The 11,760-nt window shown below is 44.5% G+C and overlaps 2 protein-coding genes across 5 annotated transcripts; one reads left to right on the forward strand and one right to left on the reverse strand.

The window, feature by feature from the left end:
• Nucleotides 1-1,355: 1,355 nt before the first annotated feature.
• On the forward strand, nt 1,356-8,626 carry LOC124675529. Of its 4 annotated transcripts, none has more exons than XM_047211609.1 (4): nt 1,356-1,422; nt 2,817-4,467; nt 6,830-6,989; nt 7,946-8,626. In XM_047211609.1, the coding sequence occupies exon 2, from the start codon at nt 2,934-2,936 to the stop codon at nt 4,119-4,121; it is 1,188 nt and encodes a 395-aa protein (XP_047067565.1). In that variant the 5' UTR covers nt 1,356-1,422; nt 2,817-2,933; the 3' UTR covers nt 4,122-4,467; nt 6,830-6,989; nt 7,946-8,626. The 4 variants fall into 4 exon arrangements, with proteins under 4 accessions (XP_047067565.1, XP_047067567.1, XP_047067563.1 ...); XM_047211611.1 differs by having other exon boundaries at nt 7,953-8,626; XM_047211607.1 differs by lacking the exon at nt 6,830-6,989.
• Nucleotides 8,627-9,287: 661 nt separating this feature from the next.
• LOC124677376 (nucleolar and coiled-body phosphoprotein 1-like) lies at nt 9,288-11,524 on the reverse strand. The gene is made up of 2 exons (XM_047213366.1): nt 11,332-11,524; nt 9,288-10,571 (listed from the first exon to the last, which is right to left on the reverse strand). Exon 2 carries the CDS (start codon nt 10,549-10,551, stop codon nt 9,376-9,378), a length of 1,176 nt encoding a protein of 391 aa, XP_047069322.1. The 5' UTR covers nt 10,552-10,571; nt 11,332-11,524; the 3' UTR covers nt 9,288-9,375.
• Nucleotides 11,525-11,760: the final 236 nt, after the last annotated feature.

Genomic DNA, 11,760 nt, shown 5'->3' on the forward strand with positions numbered 1-11,760 from the left:
TCACTTTCTTGTATTCTCCATAAGTTTGGGCAAATCCAAACCCTTTTATCACCTCATCAAAGCGTAGATTTCAACTCCGGGATGCTTGCTTAAGTCCATAAATGGATTGATGAAGTTTGCATACATTATTAGCATCCTTAGGATCGTCGAAATCCTTGGGATGTACCATTTACAACTCTTCACAATTTTGACATCCATCCGCCAAATTTCGTAATCGAAAAATGTAGATCGCGAACATTAATCCTAACCGACTTTATCATCGCTACAGGTGAGAAATTCTCATCGTAGTTAACTCCTTGAATTTGTCGAAACCCCTTTCTGACAAGTCGAGCTTTATAGACGAGTATATTACCATCAGTGTCAGTTTTCTTCTTGAAAATCCATTTGTTCTGAACAACTTTGCGATCGTTGAGGTAAGCCCATCAAAGTTCATACTTGATTTTCATACATGGATTCCATTTTGGATGTCATGGCTTCAAGCTATTTGTTGGAATCTAGGCTCATCATCGCTTCATCATACGTCGCAGGTTCATCGTTTCTCAACTACCATGGCATTCATGAGGGGATCACCGTACAGTTTGTATTGTATCCTTGTTGAAGTGCATGCGAAGTACGGTAGTATCCTCTTTCGGAATTTCATGATCATTATCATTAGTTCCCTCTTCATTTTATGAGGTCAACATGAGAACAGCCGACGCCTCACCACTCTCCATTCCAAGAGCAGGTTCCAAGTGGTGTTTTTCTTTTGTCTCATTGCCCCAACCTGTATAAATCTGTCTCCAAACGCTGCCATCCGGATCTACTAGACATAACACTCCCTCTCTCCATTATTGGTAAAATCACTTGATACCCTCCATTTCAAACCACTCGTGCTAATTTTGCTCAAAGTCAAACTTCATAAGGTTTGGCCAAGTAGTTGTCCCTTCTCTCATTCAAATCACATTAAGCCTATATTCTATATATATAAGAACAGGAAACAAACCCAAAGGAGGAAATAATAAGTAGGAGAAGAAGGAAAGGAGAGAGGGAGCGAGTGAGAGTGGGAGGAGGGAGAGAGAGTCAAGAGGAACAACAAGTACAACATCGAGACCGAGACGGAACGGAGAACGGCACCAGCAACACAGCCCGACCAAACACAGCACAGCAGCCAGCAAGCCTCAAACCTCGCATCACCACCTCCACCCCCGTGGCAGCAGCAGCAAGCCGCCGCCGCCCCCCGCCGCCGCAGCAGCAGCTGCGCGCCACTCGAATCTCCCTGCCGCGGCAAGAGGTGCACACGCCCCCGCGGCAGCACGCCTCGGCAGTCCGAGCAGCAGCGGCGCCCGCGGGGTGCCTGCCTGGCTGGAGATCGCTTCCTGCAACAACCCCTGCCTCCCCTCCTCCTCCGCGTCCGGCGGAACGCGCGCGCGTGCGCGAGCCAAGGTGAGAGCTCACTGTCCCCGGCCCAATCCCCCCCGTCTCGATCCGCGCCGCGACCGGCAATGGCGGGGCTCGTCGCATGCCGCCCAATGGCGCCGTTTGACTCATCGGCGAGGCTCGTGGTTAGTGATTCGGGCGCCGGGGAGTACGAATTCGGGGCCAAAATCCCCAGCTCCCCGTGTGAATTGGGGTGGTCCGTGTTGGATCAAAGGGGCGAGCTGGGAATTTTAGTTTGAGCGGTGCACACTCGCGCGGTGGCGCAGGTCTGGTCTGGTCGTCCGGTGGAGGTCTGATGCGGGTTCTTTGCTTGGTGAATATCTCCTTGCTTTGCGCGTGGAGATGAGCTTGCAAGTTTGAAATTTGGTACGAAACCCTAGCTCTCTTCACCATTTGGTCTGAGGCCCCGTGGATTGGATGAGAGGAGCTCGGGTCCTCTGAGCTGGTGAAATAGATGGAATAGTTTTTCGTCACTCAGTCTGTGGGTTCTCTGTTTTGGTGGAGTCTGAACTGGTTACTTCACACCAAAGCCCCCATTTCACTCATTTGTTGGATTTAGGACAAACTGGCTTGGAGTCAAAAGAGATCTCGATGCGCTGGTTTGAAGACGTTTCTTTGAGGTTTTCTAGGGTGTAATCTTATGTGATGTTGCCCTGGCGGCTGGTGATCCTGGTTTGAGTTTCCGGATTGCTGTTTGGGTTTCAGGATTCTGACTCTGAAGAAGTAAGGTTACTCTACAAACGCAGTGTGCATAAAGGCGGCATGGTCAGATCAGGGAAATTTGCTTCTTTGTTCTTCTATTCCAAGTCTTGTTTGGAACAAGTTACGCTCCTTTTTCGTTTGTAGCCGACCTGCATACAATTTCAGTGTAACCAGTAACACTGTTCTGTTTCTTTCCAGTTGATTATGTAACAGCCTTGAGCTCATGGTGCACAAAACTGGCACACATGCCTTTTGTCCTGTAGTTATCATAAATCATAGTTTTTGGGATGAAGCTCATCAATTGTGCACACTGTCTGTTTGAAGCTCATCAATTGTGCACACTGTCTGTTTGAAGCTCTATTTCGCGATGTGTTACCGAAATCCAAATCATGATAAGCTCATTTTGCTATTATGTTAGATCACTTATTTTTTTGTGTTTTTAAGATGCACATTAAATTTATTTTATCCACGATTGTACAGGTACTGTAACGAGTACCTCGCTGTTGTATTTGTGCGCGAGCGAGTGGGGTGTGTGTGGATAGGTGTGGCAGGGAGGGGAGGGGGTGCCTATGTAATGTTCTACATTAATTCACTAGTCTTGGATAATCGCATGGCCAGTGAATATTTTTTCATGCTTTTCTTTTATGCTATATACTCATAATTTTTATAGTCCTAACTCGGATACTTGTTTAATGCAGTAATTTTTGGTGAGTGGGCTGCATATCAAGAGGGATTAGAGGAAGATAAGAATATCCTCTGGAGACCTGTAGACATTCTGGTTCAACTGTATTTACATGGAATCTCCTTCCTAAGAGATGCCGTCGTCTAAGCCATTGTCGGTGCCACTGGCACCAAGCCTGCAACCATTACCATCATCTGCAGTACGACAGAAGAGTCGTATTGACCTTTGTGAGATCAAGTCCAAGATTGCTAAGACGATTGGGCCAGACCGAGCAAAGAAGTACTTTCAACATCTGGAGAGGTTCTTATCATCAAAATTGAGCAAAAATGAGTTCGATAAGCTCTGTCTTGTGGCACTTGGCCGTGAGAACCTCCCGTTGCACAACCACCTCATTCGTTCTATTCTTTTCAATGCCTGTGCAGCAAGTGGGCCACCAGCTATTAGTGCGCCTAAGATAGCTGTGGATATCTCCAGTTCAGAACACACACTGCCCCCCACTGTCTGGAGTGGTGACTCTTTGAGCAAGCATGTCAAAGACAAACACTCATTGAGCAGAAGTGTAAATGCATCAGCACAACATTCATCTCTGACTTCTGTCGAGACTATTAGTAGGGAGAATGGCGCTTCAAATTTGATTGGTCTGAAGAGACATACACACATTCAGCAAAGTGAGCATGTGGAATCACTTATCAAGCGATCATGTGTGAGTAAGGCACCATTAGATTTCCATGTCTCTCTGCATAGCAATGGACCTTCTGCTATTGATGCTAGAGAAACTTTGGGAGAAGAAACTTTACGACGTGCCCAAGTTCCGTTGCAAGCTCCGATTGGGATTCAGTTTGGCGCTGCTAATTTGTGTCAGACCCGAAAACCTTCAGCCCTTGCTTCTGTTAGTTCAGATGATAGCTCTGTTAGTTGTTATGACCATGGTGAACTGTGTGATACTTTGTCACTGAGGAAGAAAATGGAAAAAGCGGCACAAGATGAAGGATTGGAAGGGGTCTCGATAGAGTGTGCTGATTTGTTGAATAATGGAGTTGATGTTTTTCTGAAGCAATTGATTGGATCTTGTGTTGAGCTTGTTGGAGCAAGATCTCAACATGGTAAACTAAGCCATGCGGCATTGAAGCAGCAGTTGTCCCGTAAGCTAATAAATGGTGTATCCCTGCAAAATCATGCCCATGTGCAGGGTGGCATTATACCTCCAGGCACTACTAACTCGGTCACAATACAAGACTTGAAGGCAGTGTCAGAGCTAAACCCTCGTCTGCTTGGGGTTAATTCATCTGGGCTACTTGAAAAGATCAATTCACATGACTAATTGGATTGAGGGAGTTGGTTTTTTTTCCCATTTCAAGATTGTACCAACTTGATGCTGTCTCTTGCAGTCTTGCTTCATGGCCGCTGTATTCAGGTCATAACTTGCTCGTGGGTGCTGGAACCTGGAGAAGGCAGACAGACTTTCTAGTTTGTGCAGTATGCTGATAATACTGTATCTAATCTTCTGGGGAATATTTTGAAATAATTAAAGTTCTGCTTATCTTCTAGAAGGCCTACAGAACTGTGCAGTAGACCCATCCATTGTCTGCATCTAAGCACCAGTAAAACGTCACAAGTACACAGAACTATGGTGCAGGGCTCCAAACGAATTGAGGAGCCATGACTCTGTAAGTGTTCTGTACTAGTATGTGCTTTTCACTTTTTTTCATTTCTAGCATAGATAGAAACATCTGATCTTTTATTTGCAATTCAGTTTTTTTTCTCGTGATGTTAGAAATAGAAAGTGTTTATCAGGAATATGCAGCAAAAAGTTATAATTTCTTGTCTGATAGTATTCCTGTTTCTTCGGAACTGGTGGGAACTTTGTTAAGGAATAAACCGACTACTGTTCTTATCCAAGTATTGAGGCGCAGAAGTTGTAACATGAAACAGTGGAAACACCATTTTGGTAGATTCCCATATGACGTCTACATTTGTTAGATCTTGTATTCTCTTTTCCTATACGATGGAGTTTATTTTGTTTTGAATGCTACATACTGCAGTTACACCGGCGTGGTTGTGCAGTTGGCACTTGCCTGTTTTCCTTGGATGAAATTATAACCTGTGCTTAACAGGTTATTTCATAACTAAAAAAAAACCTGTTTGCGAATCATACGTAGCTGATGAAGAACATTTAAATGAGGATAATCTGTCAGGATTAGGATGTATCCACTTTTAAGAATGCATAAGGCATAAGTAACATATTCCTCAATAGCCAAAATCAATGAAACGACACAGATCTTTGTATGGGCTCTCTGTTGGCACCAAATTAAATCAGAAATTATTATTGTAGTTAATCAAGGTTGAAAGTGGGGACTTATGTATGCATATGCAATAACCAAATACTTGCGTATGCATCAGACATTCCCTGTTTGCTGAAGGTTGATGTTAAATTTGTGAATCTTAATGTTTATGTAGCTTCTTGCTTAATGAGTATGGAGAAAATAGATGATCTTACAAAAGTATATGCACCTTCGTCTGATGAAAGTTGCAGTCACTGTCACTGCAAGGTTTCATTGATGCTTAGGTTTCTTACTGCTGACTGACAAAGTTCTGGATAATAGATATGTTATGGAACACATTTAGTTTGTTAATTAAACCATTTCCGTGGTTTGTTGTTTTTGTTGTTGTTGTTGTCACAGGATGTGTGTTAATGAATAAAACATTTGTTCTCTAGATCTTGTTGCCATGAACAATAACCATTACCCTTCTGTATTTATTGACATTCATTTATTTTGTATAATTTTCTTCTTCTGCTAATTGATTCGACTACAATAGAAGATGTCGAAAGCAAGCATTCATTTCCATGCCTCGTATTTGCGGAAGTTTAAGTATCTCTTGTTTCAGCATTAAATCATATTTTTGGTACGCGGTTTTCATTATATTTTAAGATAGAGTGCTTTGATGTGTTAAACATGTCATGTGCGTAACTGTAAGGTTCCTTAGGCCTGATCAAGGTGTTCCTTGACCTGAGTTCCACGATGGCCTTGACGCAGCCTTGCCAAAGGAGCAGGGAGAAGAGGTAGACGGGAAACTTTGTTATGTTCTTGCATTTGACAATGATAACGATGGCTCCTCTTATACAGGGGTGGTAGAACACAACATGTGGAAAGTGCTCAAAAGCGGAAATATGAACGATAGCAAGCAACCGAAATGGAACTAATTATCACAATACCTGAGGTTGTGCTGCTGCCGCGCAAGGCATCCCCCCCCCCCCCAGCCCCCACCCTCGTTGGTAGACCTGGACCCGTTGTTGGCTGATCGGGATGTCAAGGAAGCAACTGTAGATTCTTTACCATGGCTTCATGCCAAGGAATACAACGATGGCAGGAAAGTCCTTCGGAGCTATGGTAGTGGATGTGATGCCATGATGTTGTAACCCTTTGTGTGAGAATTGCTAGTTCCACATTGTCAATGTCAACATCACTAGCAGAGTAGACAGAATAGGCATGAGACAACAAGTGATCTTGGTTTTCCTTGATGAAAAACCTATTGTGTGACGGAAAGGTGAGCAATACTAGATTGTGACAGCCCTCCTCATGTCTAGGCTCCTTGGGCCTATGATCTGTCTCAAACTAGAAAATAGTAGTTATTTTCTTAAAATTGCGCCAACCCAGTCTCGAATTTCAGACCTCTTGATAGTTAAATCATATTTTATTTTCAGAACCGACTAGTACATCCAAAAGCTTAAGCCACTAAGAAACAGTGGGGATGTACTAATTTAATATACCCTAGTGCATTACAGTTTAAATGGTGCCAAGATGCCGATGGGTGGTGGCAAACTTCTCGGCGAGGGAGGAGATTCACTTGTCCGTTCTGTATTGGTCAATCAAATTAGGATACAAGCCCTTTATTTATAGGGATACAGTTTCTAGTGGACAGAAATATACAATAAGGAAATAAATAACTAGGGAACATGTTAATAGGAAACAGGTAACTAAGCAGCTTATAGTTCGCAACTCAAATTATGGCTGGCTTCTCTTTCCGCAGTGGACTTGTTGCTTCCACCACCGAAGACGGTTTTGCGGGGCTTCAGGCGGCTGTTCCTCGCCATCATCATCTTCTTCAAATTGTCTTATATTCTCGAGTCCAACCAGGATTCCTTCATAGCTAGGCTTTGGCAAAAGGATAATCAGTGTCAGAAGCCACGGTGAGTAATTGATACCAAATGTAATGCTCCCTAGCACATTTTAGGGCGAATACTGCTGACAAGATGGCGGGGTGGTGGCAGCTTCTTTGGTGTAGGCTAGAAATGAAGATAAATGTTTCCATTATTTTATTCTGGAATCAGTAGCAATTGCTTGTTTATATGGAGGCTGTAGAATGTAAAAGATAGAAACTGCATAGAAGGAAATATGGAAGATGACAACTAACCAAGGGAGTTTCTGAAAATAATCATCCTAAAATCTGTGTTAATGCATCTGCCGTATGTTTGATTTACTGTTGTTGCGCCTAGTTAGGCCCCAATGTGCACACATCACGCTCCGTAGCAATGTCTGGGCAATGGCCACCCCAGCTATTCAGAATTCTTATTTTGACCTACACTTATCCCTATTATCAATGGGTTTGGGTTTTTGCCATTTTATTGTTTTCTGTTCGTCAAGGTTGAATACTTTCGTAGTTGTTAGTCCTGTTCTTATTGTAATGTGCTGTTTCTAATCGTGATGTCAAGTTGGCACGTATAGGTACACTCGTTCTCGTTGATCTGGTTTTGCATGCTGGTTCTCTTGATTTGTATCTAGTTTAGTCTTTTCGAGGTACTGTACAAAGGAATGTGCGTTATCTTGTATTGAATCTTGAAGTTGCAAAAGTTAGGATAACATTATACCTTTTTGGGCACTTAGCCCTTCATCGTGATGGAAAAAGGTCTTGTGTTAGTATTTGCAACTTTATCATTAATTTAGACTAGATATCTTAATATAGTGCCATTTTTCTTGAGATCGATGTAATTGACTGGATAAGCGGCTGTTGAAAGATGGTATCTTTGTATGTATGTTGTTGTCCTGCTTTATGTGATGTTCAGTATATATGATTTTATTCTTTTGTGTCCGAGTTGGTAAATAACTTTGCTTCATCCCTAATATGATTCCATTACATTCTTTGAAGCTTCCAGGAGGTCATGCTGATGTCACCAAATCTGTAAATAGGCTACCTCCAGAATCTGCCGAAGTATTTCTACTGCGAATGACATGAAGTCTGTATGGAGCAAAATTTGGTTGCAATTTCCTTTGAGCTCGTTGCTTTGGTCAGAAAAGAAGTGGCGGGCCTCTTTTCTCCAGGGTACAGATTATGGGTTTTTGGTCTGTTTACTCTCCTGACCTGGCAGGTGCCCAAAAAAATTGCCATCTTGCTGCCCCCTAATCGCGAAACTGTATCTGTCGGCATTCACATACAGAAGAAATGCAGTAAGGCTCTCCTCTCAACAAACATTACTGACCTTGTAAGCATCCAAAGAGCTGTACAATGAATGTAACATGTGTGATTGTTGTAAAAAATAAGAAATGTAACATGTGTAGCATCACCCAAGATACAGTTTCACTAGGAAATCATCAGTGTAACATGTGTAACATCACTCGAGATCGCTTTCAGTACTCTACATGTGGTAGGAAATCTAATCAGATGTTTTCACGAGGAAGCTCAGGAGAAGAACATAGTTTCCCCAGGTTATCTTTGGTCCTGCAGCTCTGAATTTAAGCTTTCTCGGCCTACTTCCTGTTTTGATAATGTTTTGGTTGGATAATAGATGTTGGACTAACTGACAAACCATTTTTTCGGAGTATTGCAGTACATCAGCGTGAGCTGTAAATAATTAGCCAGATGTAGTCGTAGAGTTGCAATTATTGAGGCACCAGCTGGATAATGTTGGACTGCGGCCACCAGTTTAGATGCCGATGCATCTTGATGGAATGGCTGAAAATGACTTTGTTGTCGTTTCCATGTTACACTGAAACACGGATGGGTACCATACCTTCAGCTAAATTGACCTGCTGACGTTTTTATTTTTGTGGTTTTGTCTTTGCTCATCTTGAAGAGTATATGTACGATTGAACAGCTAAATATACTTCTTTTTGCAGGATACTATATAGGGTCGTCCATTTTTAACCGGATGATGACCATACACATGTATCAACAGTTATACTCTCTCTGTCCCACAAATATGTTGAAGGTTTGTCAAAATTTTGATGTATCTAGACACTAAATAGTAGTAGATACAACCAAATTTTGATAAACCTTCGATATTTTTCGTGGGATGGAGGGTACATTCAGGAGGGAGCACTGAATTCTAGTTTTCAAACCTTCATGTCAGCAAGCACCAAATTTCAATTCAAATCCAAGCCGGTAGCAGCAACCCCAAGCGCATCGATGAATTCAGTTCTCAAGTCAGAAACAGAAACTTAACACGTCGAATACAACGGATCAAGGAAGCCATCACATAAACACTCAACACTTGAGGAATCATGATCACATATATTGAGGACAGAATGTACTCGTCTTGAAATGACAAACAGGACTGATCAAAACAATTAGGCTGAGCGCTACTCCTTGAATGACATGACCGTCTCGAAGGCCCCTACCAAGGCCTTCACCCTGCTCTTCCTCTCCTCCAGGAGCTTGGCTTTGGTTTCCTCGATCACGTCGTTGCTCTTGGGATCATCCTTCCTCCATGATTGAGCAACTTCGGCCCTGTTCGCCAGCGCCGCTGCCTTTGTTCTAGCCTCTTCCGTTTCCGCTCGGTCCAATTCATCAGCAACCTTTGCAGTGTCGGGTTTGCTCTGTCCACTCGCATCAGCGCCGTGGCCTCCATTATGAAGCTCACCGTCTTCTTTGTCCAATTGCTGCTTCACTTCCTCCACATTGTTGCCTTGTTGCTGAAAGTATGGGTCACGTGGAGGTGAACCAGAAGCAGCTATATCGATGAATTTCAGGTCGACCGGGTCAGGGAGCTCCTCATGCAACTGATCTTCGATGGACGGAGTTGTTAGGCTCTCGGATTCCTCGAACTGCATTGACGGCTCGTCATCCTTCTCCTGCCTGGTTACAGATGGCTCCACTGCCCTCTGAGGAGTAGTACCTTTCGGCCTTGAGCTACCATGATTTGCTGCTTCTCTTTTCTTGGCGGCGGCGCCTGGTGCCCGTGCCGAGGATACCGGCAGAGGTTTCCCACCTCTCGCAGGCCCTGCCGATGGCACCCTCTTGATGCTCGGCTTTGGGGACGCCACCCCTTTGTCAGCACAAGGCCTTGGTGAAAGCTTATTCTTCAGCAAGGTAGAATGCGACTTGGACACCGTCTTGGCCATGTCCTTGAACGAATTGCTCAGCGGCACAGCTAGCGAAGGAGGCCGCTGTGAGTTGGCAGTGACCTTCTCGGATTTTGCTCTAGCCAGAGTAGGCTTTGAGGCTGGACCAGAGGATGGCCTGCGGCCATGAATGGATGAGCCTGAGGTCGACATTGTCCGTGACGAGATGGAACGACCAGCGTTCGACAATAAGGGACGGCTCGTGTCTGGAGCGGCAGATGGAGCAGTGGCGGCGGCAGCAGCTGCTGCAGCAGCTGAAGGACCGAATTTGCGATCCGGGGAACTTGGCACTGACTTGGCCCGCCGTGCACCGTAGCCGGAGGAGGACTCGCTGCTGGAGGGCCTGAGATTGGGGGCCATCTTTTTGGCCCTGTCCCTGCTGGGGTAAAGAGGCTCCTTCTTGGATGTCGCCATTGGTATATCCCCTAGATCAGCTGCAGAAGAAGCAGCACGGGTCAGTTGGGATTGGAGCTGCCAATTCTATAAACTGAATCAGTAACATGCGTAATATTATGCCTGGTTATTGCACGAACACGATGGAGATGAGCATATACCGAAATGTGCAAAGCTGATGTACTGGACAATCAAATTATGCGTTCTTGGTGAGACATCTAATCGCCGGCTCCAGCTTAAAGAGAAAAGAAACAAAAGAGGCGACAAAAACAAAACTTATCGCACCAAATTCTCGGTTAAAGTAGTGGTGTTGATGGCGCAGGCTCCAACAACCCGTGATTCTTTCCTGGTTTATTTTCTATACTATGCTCCGTACGAACATCTCAACAAATATGTTCGCTAAAAATACATGTAAAGAATGGCCACCATCTACTAATCTAGATCATCCGTACAGGATGAGAAGGGAAGGGAGAAATGGCTGTGCCGTCAGTGACAAGAATTATTGTGAGCATAATGTCGCCAAGAAATGCAAGGAAGCACAGCAGTACCAAACAAGAAATCCGTATCATCACACCTAAAACAAAATAAAAGTCGCATCATGTGTAAGCTACAAGCCTAGGATTATTCCCTGTGACAGAAAGAGGAAGAACCGACGAATGCCTATCAAGAAACCGGCTCACATCCGTCACTTCATCACAGACATCAACAACCAACGGACGAGCAGATAGGAAACCAACGAATCGGCTGCCATTAGTGACAGGAACCAACCAGCGACATAGGAGAAGTGAGGCATGTTCATACCTGGAGTTTACCGTCCGGTGGTGGGTCGATCTGGGGATCCTCCGGCAGGGTGGAGGGGGAGCTAATCTGGCCCAGATGCAGGGGCGAGGGCGAGGAGGAAGGGGAGGAGGAGAGGAAAGTTAAGAGCATGGCCGGGCCACATTTTATGCCGCGATTTGGACGGGTGGGGGAGAGCGCAGCACAACGAAGGACCCCCCCGTTTGCCGTGTTTGCTTAAAATAGCCTGGCTGTTTGGTTCAGAGTATCGTTGAAGGAACGAGGGGATCCAACGAGATGGCCATTTTTCTGCTTGGTTGGATAAGATGAGGGATAGTTAGGGATAGCTTTTTTTGTGTGTTTGGTTCAAAGGATGGGAGTGGATGACTCGATGTGGACATCTTTTTAATTGATGTGAAAAGCCACGTGGACACCCCCTCGGAGTTGAAAACT

This window comes from Lolium rigidum, chromosome 7, assembly GCF_022539505.1.
Source record: "Lolium rigidum isolate FL_2022 chromosome 7, APGP_CSIRO_Lrig_0.1, whole genome shotgun sequence".
NCBI classification, from domain to species: domain Eukaryota; kingdom Viridiplantae; phylum Streptophyta; class Magnoliopsida; order Poales; family Poaceae; genus Lolium; species Lolium rigidum.